Source organism: Geotrypetes seraphini, chromosome 11 (genome assembly GCF_902459505.1).
Source record: "Geotrypetes seraphini chromosome 11, aGeoSer1.1, whole genome shotgun sequence".
Taxonomy (NCBI): Eukaryota; Metazoa; Chordata; class Amphibia; order Gymnophiona; family Dermophiidae; genus Geotrypetes; species Geotrypetes seraphini.
Window position 1 is genome coordinate 112,212,426 of NC_047094.1, and position 27,072 is coordinate 112,239,497.

Sequence of the window (27,072 nt, forward strand, 5' to 3'; positions counted from 1 at the left end):
GGATAACAAGATAAATGGGACCACATAAAAAATAGTCCTATCTTTATGCAGAAAAAAATCTTGTGTACCATAAATTTGGGTAGTGATTATAGTTAGTTTTTGTACTTTCTCTGTTTGAGGGGCCTCTATTTTTGAGAACACTTACGAAAAAGATTTTAATTGTAACCGCTTGATGCTGGTTTTATGGGAGGTGGAAAATCAAGATTAAATCCTCCCCCCCCCCAATAACAGTTATGCAAAAAAAACCAACAACAAAATTGAAGATTATACTTAAACCCAGTGGTGTAGTAATGGGGGAGGGGCGGTTCGCCCCAGGCGCCGTCTTGGTGAGGGCGCAGGCACCTGTCTCCTCTTCACACAACCCCGCCGCTCATGCGCACCGCTACCCCATACCTTTACAGCGTTCCTGGCGCGAGCAGCAAATCCCAACCTGTTGTCACGTCAGCGTTGACTCTTCCTCTGATGTCACGCTCTAGACCCGCACCTAGGAAGTGGCACCAGAGCCGACGCTAGCATGACAGCAGGTTGGAGGGTTGCTGTTCGTGCTAGGAACTTTACAGAGGTACGGGAGAAGTGAAGTGGCACGCACGGGGATGGAATATGGGGGGAGGGGGACGCGGAGAAGAGGGTGAGGGAGGGGCCCCGGGCATCTCTTGCCTTCGCTACGCCAATGCTTAATCCTTCTATTACATGTTTCTAAAACAGGGATGTAAGCCAGGTTTTGATGTCAGGGGGAGCAGAATTTTTGTAAACAAGGTGCCTTTATTTCTACCCGTAACATTTCTAAAATGAGCATAGGTATCATTTTTGTTCAAAATTTGTTTGGAGGGTACTAGCTGCACCCCATGCACCTCCCCCACTGAGAACCCTCAGCTCAGAAAAGGCGCAAAATCAGTTGGGAATCCAAGAGAGGCGAGGGGAAACATGAGAGAGTAAGAACGACGCAGGTTTTCCGGTGTTTATCCAACAGACAGATGTTTTAATTTTTTGCACAGGGGGTGTTTTATCAGTGTTTATTGGTTTAAATCATGTATCAGAAACCTGAACCGTACTTTAACTAGGAAAACAGTCTTCTGTGTGTATACACAGAAATACATATGGTATAAAATAGTCACATAATTGAGATGATTTTCCAAAAGCTAAAGAACGTGTTGACGGTTTGTTAAGTTTGTCTGTTTTGCTTTGATTTCAGCTGCTGCCACCCCCTCTCCCCTCCCCCCCCACACACACACACACTCCTATCACTCTAAAGACCAGCCTTGTTTCCAAATAACTTTCAAAGGGAAAAATATGCTTGTGTTCTTTTGGAAATAGGGGCAAACTGAACACGTCAATGCACCCACAACAATGGCGTGAGGGTGTCCCTACCCCACCCTCTACTTTCCTGCCCTCTCCTGCCATGCGCGCGCCCCCTTCCCTTCCTCCGTACCTCTCTAACATTCGTGGTGCGAGCAACCCCAACCCAACCTGCTGTTCGCGCCGATGTCACTTCCCGGGCACAGGTCCAGGAAGTGATGCCAGAGGAAGAGCTGGTGCTGACATGAGCAGCAGGTTGGGGTTGCTGCTCGCACCGCACACGTTAAAAGAGGTCCGGGGGAAGGGAAGGGGCGTGCGACAGTGGAGAGAGCGGAGAAGGAGCCAGGGGGGGGGGAGAGAAGAGAGGCAGACAGGTGCCAGCGCCCCAACCAAGATGGGGCCCATGGTGGATCGCCCCCTCCCCCTTTACCCACAGACTTCACATCAACACATACATTTATGAAGACTACCCTGGGTCATCATTGCATCTGAAAATCCACATTGGAGGACAAATGTTTAATGGAGGAGTGGAAGTGGCACCTAGTGGTTAGAGCTGCTGCCTCAGCAGGCTGAGGTTGTGTGTTTGATCCTCTTGTGACCCTGGGCAAGTCACTTAACCTTCTATTACCCCAGGTACCATAGTTAGATTGCAAGCCCAGAGGGACAGAGAGGGAAAACACTTAAAGAGTACCTGATTACCATTCAATGTATTATAAACTGCTTTGGTTGAATCTCTTCATAAAGGCGGCTAATGAAATCCCAATAAGTAAATAATGAAAACACGATTTTCCAAGTTAAGTTAATTTCAAACTTCATACCCAGTATTACATACAAGTACCATTACAATGAAACTATTTTGGTAAATTTCAGAAGATCTGGGGACCATTAACAGATTTTTGTAATGAATGATAAATTTTTCCCAAGGTAAGATATTTGATTAGAGGGGAAATGGGTGGGTTTTATTTTTTATTATCTCATAATATATGAATATATCAATAGTTTCATTGTAATGGTACTTGTATGTAATACTGTGATGGGAGGGGATGGGAAGGGAGGATTTTCTATTTAATAAGAATAGTTTAAATATTAGGTGTATTACATAATATTCAAAATATTATAGACTATGAATTTGTAATGAAATGTACTTAAAGTTAATCAAGTGTGTATTTATAAGTTCATATGATTTTATCTATTACATTATTATTATTATCTATTATAAGACAAAGTTTTATTTTATTTTTCTTTCCAGCTTATGATTTATCTTTAATCTTATCTATTGTTTTGTCTTTGTTTTGTTCTATTTCTATCATTTAAATTTCTCCAGAATTCTACTGTTCAACGGCTCCCCCTTCTGCTTCTATTCCTTTCTCTCCTCTCTTCTACCTTCCAAAGTATTTAGATCAATGCTGTCTTGTTAAAATGTTTATTTTATTTTTATTTTTCCTCTAACTCTACTTTTCACTTCTCTATTACCCTCCAGGTACTTTAGTTAGATTGTGAGCCTTCGGGACAGTAAGGGAATTTTTCAAGTACCTTTCTTATTTCTAATCTTAATGTATATTTTCTGTAAACCGCTTAGAACCTAACGGATGTAGCGGTATATAAGAAATAAATTACATTACATTACATTACACTTGTTGTAATAAGCAAAAATGAATAAAGAATTCAAAAACAAAAAACAAACTTCATACCCAGTAGCGTGCTGTTTTGGAACGATGGCTGCTTCGGACCCATGTTACTGCTGTTGGCGGACATTGTGTTGGTGTAGAAATCCGAACTGGTAAAGTCACCTAAAATAGCATCCAGATTGTCCAGATCTCCGTGGATCTAAAAATACATAAGCATCTCTCATTTCCACTGTAATGATAAAAAAAGTTAATTTCTAAGCACACAGAACTTATCTATGTATGAATTGTGTGAATTTGATAGAGAATTACATCTGAAAAAGAGTGATAGAGCTACATTGGCTACCAGCGGAAGCTAGGATCCATTATAAGAGCATAAGAATAGCCTTACTGGGTCAGACAAATGGTCCATCAAGTCCAGTAGCCCGTTCTCACGGTGGCCAATCCAGGTCCCTAGTACCTGGCCAAAACCCAAGGAGTAGCAACATTTCATTCAGAATGCTAAAGAATAGCAAGGTTCCAGAACCCCAAAGATTAACAAAAGATTCCGGAACCCCAAATAGTAGCAACATTCCATACTACCGATCCAGGGCAAGCAGTGGCTTCCTCCATGTCTTTCTCAATAACAGACTATGAACTTTTCCTCCAGGAAATTGTCCAAACCTTTCCTAAAACCAGCTGCGCTATCCGCTCTTACCATATCCTCTGGCAACGTGTTCCAGAGCTTAACTATTCTCTGAATGAAAAAATATTTCCTACTATTGGTTTTAAAAAGTATTCCCTGTAACTTCATCGAGTGTCCCCTAGTCTTTGTAATTTTTGACAGAGTGAAAAATCAATTCACTTATATCTGTTCTACACCACTTGGGATTTTGCAGACTTCAATCATATCTCCTTTCAGCCTTCTTTCTCTTTTCCAAGCTGATCTTTAGTCTTTCCTCATACAAGAGGACTTCCATCCCCCTTTATCATCTTGGTCGCTCTTCTCTGAACCTTTTCTAGTTCTGCTATATCTTTCTTGAGATAAGGAGACCAGAACTGAACACAATACTCCAGGTGGAGGTCACACCATGGAGCGATACAGGGGCATTATAAATTCTTTTGTCTATTGTTCAAAACTCGCTTTGAGGACACTCAAAATTACATATCTCAACTTTTTAAATTCTCGAAAAGTCAACTTTGAATTTTAAGGCAAACCCATACCTTTCGTTTTCCTGATATTAAAAATATAAAATACAATAGGATTTTCAATTCAACCTGGAATTATCAAACAGCCAAACTTTGGAAAACTCCACCTAGTAGAATCAATCAACAAATTAACTTTGAGTTTCAAAAAAGATCTAAAGACCTGTTTGAAGAATCTGTCCTTAAAAATATATCGCTTTTAAGATAACCTGTTCGTAATGTTGTATTAGATGATTTATTTTTTTGTAAACTGCTGTGAACTTCCACGAGGTATTGGCACTAAATAAAGATTTCATTGTATCTACCTCGTTTGCTGCAGCCTGCACAGCTTTTCAGAGTGACCACACGTCATCACTATTTGCAGTCTTATCCCTTATCAAGTCATATAATAATAATAACTTTATTTTTTCTGTAACGCCATAATCTTACGACTTCTAGGCGGTTTACAGTGAAGAGAGCTGGACAATCAGCGAATTACAGAATACAAATAGCGAAGATGTCACTGAACATTCAGCGAATTACAGAATACAATTAGTAAAAATACACATATTTCTCAAAGTTATTAGCATGGTGTTAATAGTTTTTAAAATGGTATCTGATTAGGAGATAAATCTATCGAACAGTGCTGTCTTAATTTCTTTCCGAAAAGTGCCTTAGGAACTTAAAACTTAAAAGTGAACAAATGTTTGCTTTGACTACATAAGGATGACACATATTGTTATTAGGGGCCATCAACTCATGCTCAAGTAAGTCTTAGCGATTTGATGAATTGCGACACCCTATGCATAATTTTCAGAGAGAAACTCCTCAAAACATACAGAGCATTTTTAGAAGAGAATTAAACAGAGAAACAGAGAAAATGATGGCCGATAAAGACCATCCCCTGAATTCTATATACGGCGCTTTGAGTTGCTAATTTGCATTAATAAAAACAAGCATTACTGTTAATTGGATGCAAATTAAATTTATGTGCGTTAGTTTAGGCATTTTATCCGCCAAGGCAAAGATGTTACTTTCTATGATGGCCAAGTGCTCCCACCCCAAACCCAGGAAGCATAAACCCAATTTGGTAATCTTAAGTCATTAGGCCAGCCTTTAACTTTCTTTTCCTTAAATATTCTGGTCTTGGTTTTGCTAGCCAAATTAAGAGCTTCTTTTACTAAGCTGCGCTAGCGGTTTTAGCGCACGCGCTAGAAGCTAACGCCTCCATAGAGCTGGCGTTAGTTTTTCCACGTAGCACGGGGGTTAACGTGCGCTAAAAACGCTACCGCAGTTTAGTAAAAAGAGCCCTAAGTCAATAATGAACTTGCTGCAGTTTAGACAAGAGGCATATAATCCCTGTCTTGCTAAAGAGGGAGATGGTCAATCCAAACTTCATGTTATAAAAACCATTATAATCTTCTACAATTCTACACAATCTCAGAAATATATTACAAGTTACTCCAAATACCTCCTCAGTTGGTTCAGACTTTATTTTAATCTCTTTCTCTTGACTTGAAGTAGGAATTGAGGATGCGTTGCACTGCCCAATTTTGTTCTCCGTTACTTCCATTTTAGGCTTAATATCTTTTGAAAGTTGGTCCTTGGCATCATCCTTATCTAGCAGGTATCTAAGCAATGCATTGTTCTCTTTCTTCTTCGGACTCAACTGCTCTTGCTTAATAGTTCCAGGTGGAACACTAGAATCCTGGAAGGTATCCTTGCCGGTAGCTTCCGCTGTGATCTTGGCGACCTCTGCTGGCGAGTTGCCATTCTGCAATAGTTTATGAAGAATCCTATGCTTTTCTTGCAAAAGTGACCCATGAACATTTGACGTGGAGGAGACTCCCGCAGACGTGGAGGAGACACCTGAGGGACTGCTGACACTGGTAGAAGACTCCTTGCAGTTGGTGTCCAGGGTAGAGTTTGACAAAGCTGTATGCCCTCTTTCATCAGAAGAGCTGGTCAACAGCTGGAGGAGTTTTTTATGTCCCTTGCTTTCAGGTTGTGACTTCTGACTTGCTGACCCTTCAAGGATGCCTTCCTTGCTGTCTTTGTCAGCAAGAAGCTCCCTGCTCTTTGACTGGCACATGGAACTCTCTGCTTGGCTTGGTTCACAATATAAGCCAGAAGGACTCCGGCAATCCTGGCTGGCCATTTTGTTTTGCTGGCCCATATTTGGGGAGTTGTCCATTTTGGGGCCCGGTGAAGAGAGCGTCGATAATAGGGAGGCCCCCACACCCTCGCTGATAGCATGAAGAGCACTTAAGGAACTGCTGGAAAAACTGCCACCACCTGCGTTGCCTGCAGCTCCCATTGGCGAATGCATTCCTGTAACATCCAAGGAAGAAAGCAGTTATGGGACAACACAAAGACTTGCGTGCAGAATTAATGATACATGTAGCTGAAAAGCGACACCTAGGGAAGAATTCTCTACAGGGTACTCAAAGTTAAGTGGAGGGATGCTTCACACTAAGGCCATATTCTATATAAGGCACCAAAAAAATCAGCACCGAGTACAGTGGCGCTTAGCGCGATTCTATTAAAGGCGCGCACACACACACTTTACAGAATTGCGTTAAGCGACAGTTAAGCATGAGCCCTTACACATATCTCGTCACACTCGGTGCATGTCATCCTGGCACCAACATTTCAATGACATTAATTAAATTTACCCCTAAGTGACTTAAGTTAGGCACCTGGATCCTTCAAACATCAACCCGATTATTGGCAAAAATCACTTTAGCTAGGGGAAGGTTTAGCTTAGTAAATACTAGAGAACACATGAATCTAAGTAAGATTATAAAATAAATTTACTGCTCCTTATCAAGTAACCTTAAGTGAGAGCAGAAAAGGTGTTAGGTTGGATTTTCTATTCCGCCAACTACCTTGACAGTTCAGGGTGGATTACAATAAACAAGAGGTCAGACCAAATTGACCATGAATTACAATCAAAGAAACAATAAAATATTGACAGGACATATAAAGGATTAAAATTGGTTTTAGTTACTCAGAACGCCATAGGTAACGGTTGCAAGATCTTACTGCAAAAATCAGTGCATTCCAAACTTTAGCCATTAAAACAAGGAATGAACAGTGAAAAGTACAGATTTAAATAGGCAAATCCAAACCCTTAAAAAGGGCTGGCGAAACAAAGACCAAAACACAAGAAATATAAGAAAAAAAAATATAATACCTGCAGCTGGTGAGAACTGATTTGAACACATCTTTGGACTGACTCTGTTTCTAGGAGAAACCATTAAGTTTTGCTGGTTGGCCCCGAGTCCAGGACTACCCTGAGGTGGACTGCCCAGGCTCACTCCGTAATTGTTATTCTGATAAAGAGTCGACTGCATGCCTGATGATGGAGTCATTGGTCCCATATTGCCAGGGCAACCATACCTCATGCCAGCCATCTGCCCCATGGCACTGGGGTCACCCATACCATAGTTCCTGTTCTGAATTGGCATGCTGTGATTTGGAGACATATTCATAGCGCCAACGGTGTTGATGTTTGCAGCTGTAGGCATTCTTAGGCCTTGCATCACCGGGTTAGGATTCGGTCGATATCCATTCTGCTCTCTGACAAATAAATCAACCATATGATGTAAAATTTCCAAGATAATACGATAGATAACATTAAATGCCCCTACCCCTCCCCTCTCAGTCCTTTAAAAAGAAGAAAAGTAACAAACTTTCAAATATTAGGCAATTTAAGGCATTAGCAAGAATTAAAAGCTGCTCTCCATGGAAGAAGGAGAAAATTCACACAAAAAGATGAGAATAAATATATATACCCCTCTTTTTCAAAACTGTAGCGTGATTTTTAGCATTAAATGCGGCAGTATCAGCTCCGATGTTCATATCGCCACAGCCAGCAATAAAAACTACGCAATAGTTTTGAAAGAGGGGGGATAGTTTCATTTTTAAAAAATATGGACAACAAGGAATAATTTACCCAAGGCAAAAATTTAGTTAAGTTTGGTCATTTATTGGTTAACTCTGAATACAATATATATTCTCAGGATTGTAAAAATATTCCATGGTAGCCCGAAATCCCCCAGACTCTATACAGAGCACCAAAATATGCAGCCAAAATTTGAGCATGAAAGGCAGATATGCGCACAAATTAATTAACAAAAGCATTAAAGATTGCATTTGCGTGGGCTGTTCTATAACATTGGCGCTTACGTTTTCTAGCAAGCACAGCTCAAAAGGGACATGGCCACAGGAGGTATGGGTGAATAAGAGGGTGTTCCTAAAAGTTAGATTTGTGCGCCAATCTCCCGAATATTAGGGACAGTCATTTACACCAGGCTTCAGCAGGCAGAAATGCTAGTAGCTAGACTTGAGCGCAGGAATCCACTCTTAAGCACTGTTTTTATAAAGGGCGGTCTGCTAGTTTAGCATGGGATCTTTCTGGTGCCGATTTTCTAGAGCAATTTGCTGAATCTAGCCCAATATGTACAAATCAGTGGAAGATAACCTTGTTTTCTCCCTGTACTTCTTTGGATCCTCTTTTCTGTTTTTGTTACTTTTAAACATGATATTTCTTTTACCTATTTATCCCTTCTTTTCTGCCCCTCTTTCTTGCCTTATCACTTGCCTCCACTCCTTTCTCCTGCCCCCCCCCACACACAAATGCAGCCTGAAAGTAAGGGGACACCACATGCTGACCCTTCTGGGCCAGCACCAGAGGCTCCTGTTGTGATCTGGGCAGTGTCGGGCATCAAAACCTTTAAGGGCCCAGGAGACCTACCGATTCAGTTTTCAACTCTGTCTATTCATATAATATCAGGGAAGGTTTTATGTTAAAAAGATCAATTTAACAGCATTGCGTTCTTGATGATTAAATAAAGGGCCTCCTTTAAATTTTAACACTTTAATTTAACGGTAAATATATTTTTAAAGAAAGAAAAAAAAACAACAAAAACTACTTGCAAACACAAACTGAGTTCTGTGGCAATTTTGTTTTTACTAATATTTTCACTTTTGTCAATATAACTTCATTAAGTCATTAGGTAATCCAATTTTGGCTAATTTAGGACACCATATAAAGGATGTTTTCTCCAGCAAAGTGTTGGGAGAATGTGGGTTCTTTAAGTGTTCTGAGATTGAAACAGCTTTAGGTTTGGCTAATATAATAATAATAGCTTTATTTGTATCCCGTCATACCTTTTCAGTTCATGCATGCATGAATTTAGGTACTTTTGAGTCCATGCCATTCTAACTGATTGTCTGGACTCAATTGGAATTTCAGGAAATGTTTTGAAATGGTTTCGGGGATTTCTGGGAAAAAGATCTTACCGTGTTTATAATAATAATAATAATAATAATAATAACTTTATAGCGATGATAAGCTCTCTTACTGTTGGGTAAATCCTTGTGGGGTTCCTCAAAGTTTGCCTTTATCTCCCACTTTGTTCAATATTTAACTTGCGCCATTGGGAAATTTGTTGCAAAGTTTAAAATTGAGATTTTTTTTTATCTATGCTGATGACATCACCATAGTTTAAACGTTTGACAGCTGAGATTACAAAAAAACATATCTACTATTTTAAACCAGATTGAACTATGGACGATTGATTTCAAATTAAAATTAAATTCTGGGAAAAAAAAACAAATTTTTTCTTGCTGGTCCCCATGACAATTAGGGCAGTAGCAGGCCGCGAAGCAGCGAGTTTAGAGTGCTGCGGCCGATGCTGGAGTCAGGACGTTTGTCGGGACCGCGGGAAGAGAAGAGGAGCGGCGGCAAGGGACTAAGGGAGCCGAAGGGAGGGTTGGATGGGAGGCTGAACGGGGGTTCAGGTATGCCGGGGAGAGGGGCGAAGATGACGCCGACGACCTTTACAATTGGGGCCTTGACTCCCTTAGCTCTGACCGAAGTTAGTTTTAAGTTCTAAGCCGCGGCACCGGCTTCTCTCACAATCCCTGCCTGCGTTGGAAGCCTTCTCCGACACAGGTGCGGCTCGTGAGAGGAGCCGCGGCACCGGCTAAGAACTTAAAACTAACTTCAGTCAGAACATTACCTTAGATTCCGCGATCGGGTCCTGTTTGGTCTGCCACTGCCTGGAGGAGCTAAAGAGCAGGGAGTCCCGCATACAGATTCTCTGCCGGCCAGAGAGAGAGATTTGCGCGCTTGCGCATTCTTACCTGTGGTGCCCTACAGCGCACAGAAAACGGGAGCACGCAGGTGGGATTGCGCATGTGCGGCTTAGGGTTTTATTATATTAGATTCTTACTTTTCAGGCAGCCAAAATGAACAACTGGCTCGGTAAAATTATTCCATGTGTTTCATCTTACTACTCTTTTAGAAAACTAGTAAAAACGCCATTATTTGATAGCTTTGTAACCTAAGTTTTTACTGTTTTTGTTCATTTGTTCATTATGTATCTTATTATGATTCTGTTTAATCTCTTGTTGTAAACTGCCTAGAACTGGCATGGTCTGGCGGTATATAAGAATAAATTTATTATTATTAAAAGCATAATATGTAGGTATACATGACTTCAAAATAAGAACAAATTAAATTAAAGCCAAAGCATGCGGCAGTACCACAATATTTATGAAAGGAGCCCAGGGAACGCCAAAAACACGTTGTCTCGCTTAGGGTTCCTTTTACAAAGCAACCATAGCAATTCTCCCATGGCAAATGCATCGAAACCCAAAGGCACTGAACGGGCTTCAGTGCATTTACTGCAGAGGATTTGCAAACAAGGCTTTGGAAAAGGAGCCTTTAGCTTTTTTAATTTGTCCTGTGAGGTGGTTTACGGTCGACTAGAAAGGTTCAGACATGTGACACAGGCCAAAGCATGGAAGCTGATGGGGAAAATCTTCCCCAGACTTGAAAAAAACATTAAAAAGCTTTTTAACTGGAGATTAAAAAATTAAAACCTAAAGTCTGTGTTCCTTTCTCTTTTAAAATCATAGGATGGCTTTGTTTACAGTGGACAGTTACTGTATTTTCCGGCGTACAGGACACACTTTTTTTCTCCTTAAAACATGGGGTGTGTTTTATGCGCTGATAATCAAAATTATGAGCTGAAATTTCAGTCAACTTCTGGTTTATATTAATATACCGTATTTAATGCAGGCCTCCGCCAGGCCACCAGGCTCTGCACCCTGTCCGTCCTACTTCCTCTGCCACTGGAATCCCTGGTGGTCCAAAAGTGCAGCAGGCAAGATCCATTCAGGAAGTCGCTCAGCACCAAGCAGCAGCGCCAAAGTGCACCCCATGCTCAGTACCGCTCAGTGGCTGAAGAAGCCAGAACTTGGGGCAGCCACGGCAGTGACCGACCGGGTTAGCAGCGGGGCAGAAGCGTGGAAAGCTCACTCCTCCACCAGGGATTCCTGTAAACTTTTATGTAATCTCTGAAAACTTTTATGTAATCTGCCTTGAAGCGCAAGGTATTGGCAGAATAGAAATCACTAATGTAATGTAATGTAATTCCAGCAGCAGAGTTGATAGGATGGACAGGGCAGGGAGGGGGGGAAAGGGTGGAAAGCCTAGGAGGGAAGGGAGCTGTGAGCAGTGCCTGGCAGGAAGGGGGCTGGGCGAAGAGCCTGACAGGGAAGGGGGCACTGTACAAGCATGTCAGTAATCTTATTTTTCTTCTTAAAAATGTATATAAAAAGGGAGTGCGCCTTATACGCCGGCAAATACGGTATATTAAAAGAAAGTAATGATATTTGCAAGCCTTTTTGCAAAAGGAAAACCAGAATTGGAACTCATGTCTGTAGGAGTGAGGAATTGCCAGTATTGACAGCAAGATGGAGGGGGACCGTGTCCCCTCACTCTAATCATTAATACACAATAAAAAGCAGAAAAATAAAGGTGCTGTCTCGCAGAAATCACTGTTCATCACATCCTGAGTCCTCATCTCAAAGCTGACTGGATTTTCAGAATATCTAACACATTAAATAAATCTATAAAGCATAGAACCCCACCATATGCAAATTTAGCTCATGCATATTCACTGTAAATATTCTAAAACCACAACCTGCTGTAACATCTCCAGGACAGATCTGGACAAGTCCTGGTCTTGCATGGCAGATGTAAGCTTTACCTCTGTAAAAAATGAGTGGAAACGAAGCCGTGAGGATCATTTGTCATTGGATTGCGGAAAAGCTTGCTTTTGGTCTGTGCTGTGACTAGGGTGCCGTCGGCCAGGGAGAATCGATAGAGCGGTGTTTCAGCATGGCTGTGTACATAAGCTATGTGGGAAATAAGTTTAGAAAAATTGTTACAAGGCAGACGAATCAAACACACTTTTAACATATTTTAAAAATAGCATCATTAGTCAGAAAATAGAGTTGAAAAAAAATCTAGAAAATAAAGCAGTAAGGTCAAAATGATAGCTCATTTGCAGGTACAAGAATCACTTAATTCTACTGTGGTCACGTTTTGGTTTGTACCTGCTTCAGGAGGTATATATTGCCTTAATAGGGAATCTCAAATTTAATTAAAGTGCTTAAAGTGTTGGAATTGTAGAAAGGAACCGACTAGATTTCATTCCAGGATATTTGATATTTTGACAATCAAATATTGAATTTCTCATTAAAGCAACATGGTTTACCCCTAAAGTAGGCCCAAGCCAAAACATGGTCATGTCAGGCAGGTGACTTTTGGATCACAAAATAAACTATACTGTACATAATTAAAGACATTTTATCATACTGTTTTATTTTCCAACTCTGTTTTCTAATTGTTTTGTTTGTTTGTTTTGGCGTAGTAAGAAGAGTGGGGGGAGGGGTCCACCCTGGATGCGGTCTTTGTAAGGGGTGTAGGCACCCATCTACCTCTCCGCCCCCCACCCCTTCTGCACGCCCCTTCCCTCTTTCATTTTCCCTGTGTGAGCAGCATTTTGAACTTGCTGCCCGCATCAGTGTTGCCTCTCTCCGATGTCCCCGCGCATAAGAAGTGACGTCAGAGGGATAGCCAACACGACAGGGGCAGCAAGTTCTTGCTGTTGCTCATGGCTGAAAAATTAAAAAGGGACAGGGGACGGGAAGGAGGGTGTGCGTGTGGCAGGGGGAGGGGTAATGAAGAAGTGGGAGGGAGGCAGAGAAGGGTGCCACCGCCCCGGGCGCCACTCTCCCTCGTTACGCCACTGGCCACAGGAAAACACACATGTAGACTTCCGTCATGAATGATTTCTTGTAAGCCGCCTTGGTTTTAGGAGGATTTATTTATTTATTTTTTAGGAGGTTTTATTTATTTATTTTTTTTAAAAAATTAAAAAAAACTCACAGCTATTAACTTTTTTGTACAGCACTAGACAAAATGATAATTGCAGTGCTCCCCGAGATTCGCGGGGGGTCTGTTCCAGGAACCCCTGCGAATCTCGAAAAACCGCAATTATGGTTTTTCATGGGGGAGCCTGAAGAGGGCAGCGGGAGAGCAGCCGGAGCACCGCGAGTGCAGGAAATCATTCGTGGTTCGCTCTGACCGCCTCTTCCTGCACGAAGTCCGGCCTTATCCAATCAGGAGCTGCGTGTCAAAGCAGCTTCTGATTGGATAAGGCTCGATTTAGTGCAGGAAGAGGCGGTCAGAGCATACCGCGAGTGATTTCCTGCACTCGCGCCGCTCCAGCTGCTCTCTCCTGCCTCTCACGCTGCCCTCTTGTTGTCAGCGGTTCATGGTCGGAAAATACTGCGAATGACCGGGACTGCGAATCACCGACCGCGAACAACCGGGGGAACACTGTGTTCACTGTATAGCGTTCCAAACCCACACGGTGGATCTAGTTAATTCTATTTCTTCAAAAAGTGCATCGCAAATGCTTATTTCTGTGCTGCTTGCATTATATCTCTTTGGCTCAGGACGGCCACAGTTACCCACTTACAAAACCCTCTTCCTTATCAGTCATGCGAATGAAGAGTCCAGTGTTTCACCAGTTCCCGCTTAATTCAAAGTCATTTTGCACAGAGCAATCTGCACGCAACGGTTCTATTGAAAACCGTGTTGCTGTGTTACCTTCTTGATAGTGGCGTTTGTATGTCCAGGGCAGGCCCTCCGAGTGACACAAAAACCTCTGAATGCACCTCCGGATTATATCTTCAAAGCCGGGTCTCATGGACGACCGCAGGGAGTTTGTATCAATGTTGACAACCTTGCCTGATAAAAGAAAATATTTTTTTTTTGTCACTTTCCTCGTGAAAATAACAAATAAAATTGAGTCTATACTGAAATTGATGAACTCCTGAATGCAAGAATTCAAACTTAAACTCATTTCTAATAAGACAAAGTTCTTGGTTGCATCACCTCACAAAATCTCTCATGAGCCCTCTATTAGTATAAATTCAACACTGTATGCAATTCATCCAACAATTAAAGAATTAGGAGATGTTCTGGACCAGCACCTGACCATGAAAAAACAGATAAGATACGATGGTACATAAAATTTATTATACTTTATGGAAATTGTGAACTATCAAACCATATTTTGAGCATTCTGCTTTTAGACTTTTGGTTCAATCTTTGTTATTGAGTCTTCTTGACAACTGTAACATTGTTTATCTGACAATCACTAAGAAAGACATGGCCAGATTACTACCGATTCAGAATACGGTGGTTAGACTGATTTATGGCCTCAAGAAGTATGACCATGTCACGCCATTTTATTGGATGGAGGCTCGTGTTTTGTTTAAGTTGTGTTGTTTTTGTTATTTTTATATAATAATAATAATAATAACTTTATTTTTCTATACCACAATAGTCAGACGACTTCTAGGCGGTTCAACATCAAAAGAAGGCTGGACATTCAGCGAATTATCAATGCATGAGGGGGAGTTACATAAGAAGGGTTGTAGAGGAGGGAAGTGTAAGAGGGGGTGAAAGAAGGAGGGAAAGTGAGAGGGGAAGGAATTGCCTGAGGAATGCTTCGAGTTGTAGGGGAAAAAGTGTAGTGCGGAATGGTCTGTTTAGGTGATGAATTTGTCAAACAGAGTGGTTTTGATAGATTTTCAGAATGCATTGTAGGTCTGTCTGGTTTTATTTATATAGTTTCCCAGCCAGGATTGTTGTCCTCCGCTCTATCTGGTTAATAGATTTTCTATAGCATCATACAAACATAGTTGTTTAATTTTCCCTCTGTACAAGGCTGTAAAAGCAAGAAATTTCTGGACCATACTTTGGCATTTCAAGGAGCTTCCCATCATAAAGAACTCCGATCGTTTATGCTTACTGCTTATTCCTAAAAAAACATTTTCGAATTCAGCTGAAAACATCTCTTTTCTCAAAATACTTGGTTAAATAATTTATTCTGCTCTTAATGACCTTGTTCTTTGTTTATAGTCTTTTTTAAACCGCGTTGAACTTATAGTTACGCGGATAATAAGCACGATGTTATGTTATGGATCATAGTTTCTCCTGCAACTGAATGAAGCAAATTCTAATTTGTCTTCTCTAAAAAGTTTCCCCTCGGTAGAGAGACATGCTCCTTGGCGACACAATCTGTTAGGCTTGTCTTTATGCTGGCAAATAACTATTAAGGAGATATTGGCAGGCTGCCTTCCTGAATACATTCTGCCTTTGGGGCCTTGAGCTTTTTGGTTTGTCCCTTTTCAGCATCTTGCTCTTTTCACATAAGACCCCGAGGCAGACATTGGCCAAAACATGTTGGGACACTTGATGCCCGTGAACTTCTTTAAAATGAAGAATAAGACGCCGATTCTGGTTTTTAAATGTCTGTACATATTTTACTTGTGTGTGACTGTTTTAAAAACAAAAATGGTCGGTAATCTGGTCAGTGAAGGTTTTATATATTTTTTTAGTTTTTATACTTAACTATTTATTTGTATTTTTACATATGATTTATGTATGTATTGTTTATTTTACATCAATTTATCCGCTTTGTGTTGTTTTGCCTGCAATAGAATGAATGAGTTAATCGTTCACTGCTAGATAAGACCAAGCTAATTGTTAAATCATTTGATATTGTGTCAAATATCGGTCCTCGAGGGCCGCAATCCAGTCGGGTTTTCAGGATTTCTCCAACAAATATGCATGAGATCTATTTGCATGCACTGCTTTCATTGTATGCTACTAGATCTCCTGCATATTCATTGGGGAAATCCTGAAAACCCGACTGGATTGCGGACCTCGAGGACAGACGTTTGACACCCCTGGTCTAGGTAGTCAGGCCTAAAAGCTGGAAATTCAAGTGTAACGTATAGTATTCTATAAGTTAAACGAGTCGCAATCATTCTCCTCCCAGCCTCCACCTATGCAATTTCAAAACACTGAGCTCTAATAACTGTTTAAAATGTTTATTATTAACGTTATCCTCACCTGAAAGATCATGTCTGGTGATGAAGCTCTCCATATTTGATGGGAAGACCCGATCGGCTGTTGTGATGCGCCGTGCCACGCAAATCATGCAAGACTGCAAGTCTGCAAAACAACACATAATAATCCAACACAGAGAACAAATCCAGCTCCTTGCATTTTTTCTTTTAATCTCTTTCCTGGTTTTGGTGAGGCTTGATATGGGCAGAACAAGAGGAATACTGCACCCGACTACCATAGGTTAGGCCAGTGTATCGCAAACTGTGTGCCACCAGACGCCGGCAAGGAGAGGCGCTGGTTGACTGCTTACAGGACATGCCTCTCGTGGCAAGAGGCTGTCAGCCGGTGTCTCTCCTCCTCTCCCCACACCTCTCATCCATCAGTAACTCCTACCAGCATAGAAATAGGCTCAGGAGGGCCTCTACGCACGCGCGGATGTCGGCATGTGAAGTCATTGCATCGACATCCACGCACTTCCAGCTGCAGCATCAGAACGTTTGCAGGATATTGGGTTAGACAAATCAGTTAAACTAAACTAAAACTAAGCTTTATATACCGGGTCTTCAGCCAGAAAAGAGCTTGACTTGGTTAACAGTTAACTAAAAAAATACTTAAAGTAACAATCAGAAAATATTAATATGACTAGTTTCCAAAGTGTTTGGCAAATAAAATAGTTTTTAAAGATTTACAAAAAAGTTGAAAAGGATCAGGACCCCTTAAAATAAGAGGAAGTTCGTTCCATAGTTGAAAAAATTGGAAAACCAAGGATTGACTGAAATTCTTGACTCCTTTGATTCCATGTTTGCTGAGCATTTCATATTTATAAAGCTACAAAGACTGAACTTAGGATTGATAAACTGGGAGGGAAAACAGGAAAAAAATTAAAATACTTCGCACTTTAGATTTCAAATTTATTTAATAAGTGAAGGGCAAAAATATGACCTTGATAAAAGTAAATTCTGCCAATACACCATGAGCTTTGATGGACCAGTACTAACTAACTTATGCCTATTACTGTCAGTGTTAATGGAAAGAATTCACTGGCTCCAGCTCTTTGGCGAGTGAGAATGAAGAGGAGTGGCTTGGTGGCCAGTGCAGTGACCAGGGAGTCCAGGGTTCAAATCCCACTAACAACACCTCGCAACCTTGGCCAAGTCATTTAACCCTCCACCACAGCAAGTACAAACAGATTGTTAGGAACTTCAGGAACTAGTAAATACCCACGATATCCATCTTGAACTACCAAAAAAAAAAAAAAAAGAGAGCTAAATCCAAAATAAATACAAATCATTTCTAACCTTCTCCCTCTTCCATCATGGCCCTGGGCTGCGAGAGTGCAAAGCACTGCATGGTCTCATATCTTGGACGAGAATCGAGGTTGCCACTTGGGTCTTCCAAAATTTCGTGGGCTGTTTTCACCAGCATACGGCAATTAAACGTGTGGCTCTTTTGCCGAGGGGTTTCATTGGTCCAAGGTACACCATTAACTATGAGAGATAGAGAGACAAAAATGCTGTTCAGTCTCATTACGTTAGCACTAATTTGTGATAGCATCAGATGAGATATCTGTGGAGGACTGCCATTGTTCCTTGCTCGGTTCTTTTCAAACTTCCTGTGCAGCTGGGCTTTGCCACTTTGCCTGCTCTCAAGCAGACCAACTGCACAGGAAGTTCAGAAGAGCCTTAAGACAGATGACAAACTTCACCAGCTGACTTCCTTATTAAAAAAGTGACAGGGGCTCCACTGCAATTAATCACTGCTCTAACGAGCGAAGACTGAGAAACAAAGAAGTTACCTGCAGACTTGGGCAAGTTCTTCAAAAAATCCTTCCGGTCTTCCTCGTGTAATATACCGTAGACGCTGGTGTTCACCAGATCCTCCTGCTTGTACTGCAAATACTGTGTGACATTTTCCGACACAAAAACAATGGTCCCGTCTCGACTGACCACAAACAGGAAACCATCCAAGGCCTGAAAAGGTTATCACCATAAAAATAAAGAGACCCGGTCGCTTAAAAACAAATGCCTGTCTGGAAACATACTACATTACAAATCGTTACTAGTTAGTAAGAGACACTAAATTGTGTATTTAGCTGTTGAGGTACAGGGGTAGTCCTATAGCTACATTAATCAAGTCTATTAGAAGCAGAGGCACACAGCTCAACTTTTCTCCATAAATGAGAAGAAAATTAACTTTTAAACATTATTTAACTAAAAAGCTGAAATCAAGATAAAAATGTTATCAGTTGTGTGCAATATATCAAAATTGATCCTGTCAAGTCACTATCTTTCTTATCGATCTGGACATCTAATTCCATGCACAAACAGCTGTTTACTTCACTCTTGCAAGCTCAGGTTTATGACAACTAAAAAGGTGAATTGTTTCAAATTATTGTCATTCTTTTTTTTTTTTTTTTTATTTATTTATAAGATTTTCCATTTTAATACAAGCATTACATTATGCAAATGCAAAAGAGCCAGAAAAAATATTTCAACAAAACTTATTTAGGAAAAACATTATGTCTTATTTAGTCCACAATTTAAATCACAATTTAAAGATCAAGAAAGGAAATAATTATTGTCATTCTGATTGGATTCTCGCCCTCCCTCAGCCCATGTACCATTTCTTCAGGTCGCTGGCAGTGGTTCCTGCGTGCATCGGTGGCTGGTTGGGAGGCCTTCCCTCTGATGCAAAACACAAATGTGTCAGGGGGAGGGACTTCTGGGTCAGCCGCTGGCAGCCTGTAGCTACTGAGTGGCTGGGCCTGAAACCAAGCTGGGTGGGCCAGGCCCGCCTATGGCTATGCCCACCCCCCCACCCCCGGTTTCTAATTGGGGGAAAGGATGAACAGGAGCTCTATTTCCTCCTCTACTGGTCCTGCTCTTTGGGATGCCTGGCCATTTTCTCTTTGATTTGAAACCTCTTGGCCCTTTCAAAACAGCCCTCGAGACATTCCTGTTTAAAGATGCTTTTGCTTGCGTAAAGTACCCCTTTGCTCCTAAACTTACTTCCAATCCTGCTCCCCCTCCATTTTCTGCTTGGTATTATAAGGAAATGCTCCTCAGCAACAGCCTGTAGAAACTAGCCCATTTTAACTCCCTGCTATTTTTTCCCCTTCAATGATTCAATTTCTGCTTAGAGAATGACACAGTGACAAAATTCATCACTGTTTCTGTCCCCGCGGATAACCGCGGTAAACCATCTTCATGTCATTCTTTAAGGAGAGAGGGAAGAATCAGAGTATGAATGGCCACAACCACTGACCCACAAGCTTTGCTTTGAAGAATGCTGGTGTAGAAGGACTGAGGTTGAAACAGACACTACAGAATGACAGTCTCTGGTATCTAGAGCAGATATTGTGATGTCATAATGCCTCATTCCACCAGTGCCTCAGAGCCAATCACTTCAGTGATGTCACAATGGCTTCATTATCCTTGGCTCACATAAGAATCAGAGTATGAATGGCCACAACCATTGACCCGCAAGCTTTGCTTTGAAGAATGCTGGTGTAGAAGGACCGAGGTTGAAACAGACACTAGAAAATGACATGGGATTATTTCCCGCGGTTATCCCGGGGACGGGAACTGTGATGAATTTTGTCACCGTGTCATTCTCTATTTCTGCTCTTTTCATGTCTTTTCTTTTTCCACTTGCACCATGGTTTACTTGCTTTGATTGTAAACCACTCAGACGCTTTGTGATGTGTGCTATATCAAGAATTAACAAACGTGAAACTTAAATCTGAATCAGATATTGTTATACTAGCCTGCAACAAGAGAGGTCCCAAGGAATCCTTGTCAATCACCCCTTGACCCGTAGAAGACACATCAGCCTTCTGTACATCGTCATCACTGGAAGATGATTTTCCTGAAAAAGAGAAAGAATAATTTTCTATTTAATGATTAATCCTGCTGGGTATTGACAGGTCTTCAGCTCTGAAAACCTTATCTAAAGCTCTAATCACTTGCTTTTTTACTAACGTGCCAAACTAAGAAAGACGGAACAGACTATCACAGGGTTTTTTTTCTTTCTGCTAGTAGGCCGATTTTCACAGAGTTTAGGAGCACAGCCGATCATAAATTAGTTCCTTTGAAAACCAAAGCCAACTTCCTAAAATTGGGCACATATGTGTAATTTGGAAGGGGACACACTTGTAGGCCAGTTGTAGGGCATGGTTTAGGCAGGAACTAAACTTAGGAGTGAAATACAGTGAATGGTGCCGAAAAGTTAGGCACCAGGAAGAACTGACCTAAGAAAGCATCCTCTAAAGCAGGGGTCTCATAGTTCCTCCTTGAGGGCCGCAATCCAGTCGGGTTTTCAGGATATCCCCAATGAATATGCATGAGATCTATGTGCATGCACTGCTTTCAATGCATATTCATTGGGGAAATCCTGAAAACCCGACTGGATTGTGGCCCTCAAGGAGGGACTTTGAGATCCCTGCTCTAAAACAGTGTTTCTCAACTCGGTCCTGGAGTACCCCCTTGCCAGTCAGGGTTTCAGGATATCCACAATTAATACACATGAAATAAATTTGCATAAAATGGAGGCAAGTGTATGCAAATTAAGTTTATGCATATTCATTGTGGATATCCTGAAACCCTGACTGGCAAGGGGGTACTCCAGAACCGAGTTGAGAAACACTGCTTTAGGGGATTCTTAATTGTTTTGTCTGTCTTCCCCACATCTTATTGTACATCGCTTTGAATTTTTGAAATTGCAATTTTATCAAAATATTTATTAAACTTGAAACTATATTTTGGGACAGGTCATTGCAGTAGTCTGCTTTGGTTTCTTGTTTGCTGTTGAGGAGTTTAGTTGGGGGGGTGGGGGGCAAACGTGGGAGTTTTCTTTTTTTTTGTATTGGAAAGTGTTTGATGACCTTAGATTGTGGCCACCTTCTGTATGGTATATTCAACGGTGGTAGATCTGGGAGGGGGAGTGGGGTTTGTTCTCTATTTCCTGGTTGCCATCAATAAAATTGTTTATTTCTAAATCCAGGCCTAAATTTAGGAGCTCAAATTAAGGGGTCCTTTTACTAAGGATCGCTAGCGGTCCATTATAGTCTATGGACGCGTTAACATTTAGTGCACCTTAGTAAAACGACCCTTCAATTCCTAACCTGAGCACATAACTTAATAATAATAATAATAATTTATTTCTTATGTACCGCCAAAGCCGTAGTAGTTCGAGGCGGTTTATAATAAAGAAGGGCTGGACAAACAGCGAAAATAGGTAGAATCAGCGGAAGAAGATACAATTAAGAGGGCTGGACAAGCAGCACATTTTTTGAACAGGATACAGGCACAATATAATATAAGAAGGCAGGACAATCATTGAATGAAAGATGCTACAATTAATGGGAAGCAGGATACAGGTACAAAATAATAATGGGGGTCATATATAAGGGTAGGCAGGGAACAGGGGAGAGGTAGAGAGGTCATGGGAACATGGATCGGTAGGGGAATTTGGTTATAAATCGGTTAAATAGGTTAGTTTTTAATAATTTCCTGAAGTTAAGGTAGGATGAGGAGTGTGAGATAATATTGCCCAGCCAATTGTTTAGTTGACCTGCTTGGAAGGCAAGTGTTCTATTCAGGAATCTTTTGTAACAGCAGCCCTTGAAAGTTGGGTGGCTGAACAGATGGATTTTGCGTGTGGGTCTGGCAGGGCAGTCTAAGTTGAAATGGGGGACCAAGTATAAGGGGGCCGAGCCGAATTCTATAGTGCATGTCAATCATTAGTTAGGTGCTATTTCTAGAACTGCACTTAGCAGAGACTAAATTAGATTTAAGCACCAGGAGGCATCAAAACCTTAGGCACCCCCTATTTATGCCAGGGTCTTCTTGGCCTAAATACCAGCGCCTAAGTCCAATTCAGGTGCCTGCATGCAAAACATGCCCACTATCTGTCTTTAACCACACCCTCTTTCTGGTAGGCATTAGAGAATGACACGGTGGCAGTTTACCCGCGGCTACCGCGTTTAGCTGCAGGTAACCCGCCAAAACGGGGAATGAAAAATAGCAGCCTCTGCGGGGACGGGGACAAGGCCATTTTTCGTCCCGTGGAGCGGTGAATGGTCTTGTCACCGCAGTGAGGCATCAAGGATCGCGCGTTCCCCGCAGCCCCCACCCGCCCGCCGGCTCAATCGTTTAACCAGCTTCCTCTCTCCACCTCATCTTAGTTTGCCGGCTTTCTTTTTTGGCAACCGGCACGCTTTCAAAAAGCCGCGCATGCGCGGCTGCTCAGTATTCAATCTTCTGCTCTGACCCAACCAGAAACAGGAAGTTGCAGCAGAGCAGAAGATTGAACTTTGAGCAGCCACGCGTGCGCGGCTCTTTGAAAGCGTTCCGGTCGCCAAAAAAGAAAGCCGGCAAACTAAGGTGAGGTGGAGAGAGGAAGCTGGTTAAACAATCGAGCTGGCGTGCGGGTGGGGGCTGCGGGGACCGGGTGTACCCAGCTCACACAAGGAAGGAGGGAGTGAAAGGGAAATAGTTTCTCTTCCTTGGAAATAGATTCTGAAGTGACCTCATCAAAGAAGACCAGCACCAAATGTACAAGAAATCCCTTAAACAATGTCAAAAGAGCCCAAAAGAGAAAACTGCTACTGCCGTGAGACTCCATTATTGAAGGAATCAACTTGAAATCACAGCTCAAGAGACAGGAAAAGGTTAAATGCCTCATGGAATCCTCAGTCACAACACAAACCAAATTGTGAATGAAATCAGAGCAGACAGTAAGAATTATAAAATTGATGTCTAATGCTGAGGCATTAGAAATAATGCCTCAGCAATACAATTTTCAGAAGTTCTATTTGCTCATGGTAAGGGAGAAGAGAGACTGCTAGTGATGGTGGGGGGACTGATAGAAGATATGAAAGAAGGGTGGTAGAAAGGAACAGATGGTAAAGGAGGGAGGGAAGGGTGGTGGTGGAAAGGAATAGAACAGACATTGAAAGAGGGTAGAGAGGAACAGACTCTGAAGGGAAATGTGGAAGGCAGAGTGGGGAGAAGACGCTGGAAGGGAAGAAGACAGATGAAAGACTATGGGGGAGCGGAGGGAAGAAGATGGGTGCTAGACCAATTGTGGGAGGGGGTGAAGGGAGAGGCACAGAAACAGCAAATGGAAGACACAGAGAGAAGACACACAGTGGATGGAAGGAATTGAATGAGAAGATGTGGAAAGCAGAAACCAGACAACAAAGGTAGAAAAAGAAAATTCTATTTATTTATTTATTTTTTGCTTTAGGATAAAGTAGTATATTAGTTGTGTTGATAAAAATTTATAAACAAAGCCCTGCCAGCTGAACATCTCTTTCTCTAGTTCAGCAGCCAGAACTTTGATTTATAAGAAAGGAATAAGCTAAATATTGCAGTACTAAGGCTTACATGGATGCTGCGGGGACGGTGACGGGGCGGTGAATGGGATGGCCGTGGCGGTGACGGGGCGGTGAAAGGGATGGCGGTGACAGTGACGAGGCGGTGAAGGGAACGGCGGTGACGGGGCGGTGCAGAGGATGGTGGGCCGGGGACGGTGCAGTGACGGGGACAGGGAAGGGAGATAGGTTCAAAACAAATGCAAGGAAGTTTTTTTTCACCCAAAGGGTCGTGGACACTTGGAATGTGCTACCGGAGGAAGTGATCAGGCAGAGTACGGTACAGGGATTCAAACAGGGATTGGACGGATTCCTGAGGGATAAAGGGATCGTGGGATACTGAGAGAGGTGCTGGGATGTAACACAAGTATAGAAAGCTAACCAGGTAATAAGTATAGAAACCCAACCAGATCGTGCATGTGCAAGACCGGAGGGTTAGGACTTCGATGGGAAGATAGGACTTCAATGAGAAACCAAGGTGGCAAGGGGGCCCCTTCTGGTGATTCAGACAGGTCGTGACCTGTTTGGGCCGCCGCGGGAGCGGACTGCTGGGCGGGATGGACCTATGGTCTGACCCGGCGGAGGCACTGCTTATGTTCTTATGTTTCCCCGTGTCATTCTCTAGTAGGCATTTACCACCTGATAAATTTTAATTAAATCTAATTGAGCCAATTAAGCTTATCAGTGCCGATTAAGATAATTAAATACAGTGGTACCTTGGTTTACGAGCATATTCCGTTCCAGGAGCATGCTCGTAAACCAAAACGCTCGTTTATCAAAGCAAAGTTCCCCATAGGATATAATGGAGACTCGGACAATTTGTTGCTACTGCTGCCAGCGACCGACATAAACATAACAGAACTGGGGCACTGGGGCTCTTTCAACAGCCAACCAACCTCACTGGGGCCTTGCATCTTTAACTTCTTTTTCGTTCAGTGCTTACATTCATGCCGGCTTTCTCCTCCTTCATGCCACAGTGCTCGTTTCAAGCTGCGGGCAACAGTTCCCATGTTCCCCCCACGGCCGACCCGGAAGCCCTCACTGTGCTGCGGTGCCTACCTTCATGCCGCAGTGCTCGTTCCAAGCTGCGGGCAACAGTTCCCATGTTCCCCCCACGGCCGACCCGGAAGCCCTCCCTGTGCTGCAGTGCCTATCTTCATGCCGGCTTTCTCCTTCTTGCCACAGTGCTCGTTCAAAGTGGCGGGCAGCAGTTCCTACGTGCCCCCTGCGGCCGACCCGGAAGCCCTCCCTCTGACGTCGCAACATCAGAGGGAACATCTCAGGGCCAGCCGCAGGAGGCATGCAGGAGCTGCCGCCGCAGCCCAGAGCGAACACAGCAAGGAGGAGGGAGCTGGCAAAAACGCAATCATCCAGGGGCGGCAGACGGAACAAACGCATTGCCCTCGAGCAGGCCGCACGGGGCAGCAGGTTGGACACCCTAAAAGGCAAAACTGAAGTGAAAGAGCATCAGAAAGCGTGCATTGCAAGGTATGGAGAGGGGGATGCGGGATGTTTTACTTTGGGACATGCTCGTATAGCGAGTCAAGCTCGGTTTACGAGTCACAAATTTTACAAATGTTTTGCTCGTCTTGCAAAACACTCGTAAACCGCGGTACTCGTAAACCGAGGTTTGACTGTAATTAAAATAGGCACCTAACTTTAGGCGTCTTTCATAGAATTTGGGTCTAAGTGTCTACATTTAGCAGCGGTTTTGGCTGGATATTAGCCTCTATGTCAGTGTCCCGCAAACGTTTTTACTCGGCGGCATAGTAAACTCCGAGCCGCGGCTGGCAGGCACCTGGAAATGCACGGACGTCGACGTGATGCGCATGACATCATCACGTCGACATCGGTACATGCGCAAAGGCCTCCCAACGGAGCCCTGAGCCACCAGTGGAGGGATGCTGGAGCAGGAGAGGCACAGGCGAGAAGATGAGGAAGCGGTGCTAGTTGACTGCCTACAGGACGTGCATCTCGCCATGAGATGCACGTCCCGTAGGCAGTCAGCTGGCGTCTCTCCTCCTCGCCGACATCTCAAGGCACACCCGTAATCTTGCCGCGGCACACAGTTGGCGATATACTGCTCTAAGCAATAATAAATATGGGCTTTGACTTTTCTGAAATATCTGCATTAGAGAATGACACGGTGACAAAATTCATCATACTTCCCGTCCCCGCGGATAACAGCAGGAAATAATCCCATGTCATTTTTTTGTGTCTATTTCAGCCTCAGTCCTTCTACACCAGCATTCTTCAAAGCAAAGCTTGCGGGTCAGTGGTTGTAGCCATTCATACTCTGATTCTTCCCTCTCTCCTTAAAGAATGACATGAAGATAGTTTACCGCGGGGACAGGAACGGTGATGAATTTTGTCACCATGTCATTCTCTGCATTCCAAATCAAGATAACCATGACCCACAGAAATTAACAGAACTACAAAATAGCACAGTTACTTACCGTAACAGGTGTTATCCAGGGACAGCAGGCATATATTCTCACATGTGGGTGACGTCATCTACGGAGCCCCGGCGCGGACAGCTTTTCAAGCAAACTTGATTGAAGTTTCAAGTTTGCACACTGCACCACGCATGTGCGTGCCTTCTCGCCCACTAGAGGGCGCATCCCACCTCGTGGTCCTCAGTTCCATAACTAGCAAGGAAGCCATCCCCGGGGAGGCGGGCGGGTTGTGAGAATATATGCCTGCTGTCCCTGGATAACACCTGTTACGGTAAGTAACTGTGCTTTATCCCAGGACAAGCAGGCATGATATTCTCACATGTGGGTGACCTCCAAGCTAACCAAAAACGGGCAGGTGGGAGGATGGCAATTTAGGAAAACAGATTTTGCAAAACTGACTGGCCAAACCGGCCGTCACTCCTGGATAAAGTGTCCAGACAGTAATGAGAGGTGAATGTATGAACCGAAGACCAAGTGGCAGCCTTACATATGTCCTCCATCGGAGTGGATCGGAGGAAAGCTATCGAAGCTGCCATCGCTCGGACCTTGTGCCCCGTGACTCGACCCGGGGGAGGAAGGCCAGCCTGAGCGTAGCAAAAGGAAATGCAAGCGGCCAACCAGTTAGACAGAGTGCGCTTGGAAACTGGATGCCCTAATCGATTGGGATCGAAGGACAAAAACAATTGAGGAACCTTCCGATGAGGCCTGGTGCGTTGAAGGTAAAATGCCAACGCCCTCTTACAGTCAAGCGTGTGAAGCGCCGTCTCGCCAGGATGGGAGTGGGGCTTCGGGAAGAACACAGGAAGGACAATGGACTGATTGAGGTGGAAGTCAGAAACAACTTTAGGTAAAAACTTAGGATGGGTG

At 42.9% G+C, this 27,072-nt stretch overlaps 1 protein-coding gene across 5 annotated transcripts in view; it reads right to left on the bottom strand.

Moving 5' to 3' along the window:
- The window catches only part of NCOA3 (nuclear receptor coactivator 3), a 273,852-nt gene that overhangs the window by 40,102 nt on the left and 206,678 nt on the right, over positions 1-27,072 (bottom strand). For all 5 annotated transcript variants that reach the window (XM_033963802.1, XM_033963800.1, XM_033963799.1 and 2 more), the window contains 9 exons: positions 20,141-20,241; positions 18,170-18,344; positions 17,673-17,861; positions 16,378-16,479; positions 14,062-14,202; positions 12,152-12,299; positions 7,282-7,667; positions 5,557-6,416; positions 2,988-3,123 (listed from right to left, as the gene is read on the bottom strand). In XM_033963802.1, the coding sequence (XP_033819693.1) occupies positions 2,988-3,123; positions 5,557-6,416; positions 7,282-7,667; positions 12,152-12,299; positions 14,062-14,202; positions 16,378-16,479; positions 17,673-17,861; positions 18,170-18,344; positions 20,141-20,241 (2,238 nt within the window). The remainder of the gene's footprint in view (positions 1-2,987; positions 3,124-5,556; positions 6,417-7,281; positions 7,668-12,151; positions 12,300-14,061; positions 14,203-16,377; positions 16,480-17,672; positions 17,862-18,169; positions 18,345-20,140; positions 20,242-27,072) is intronic.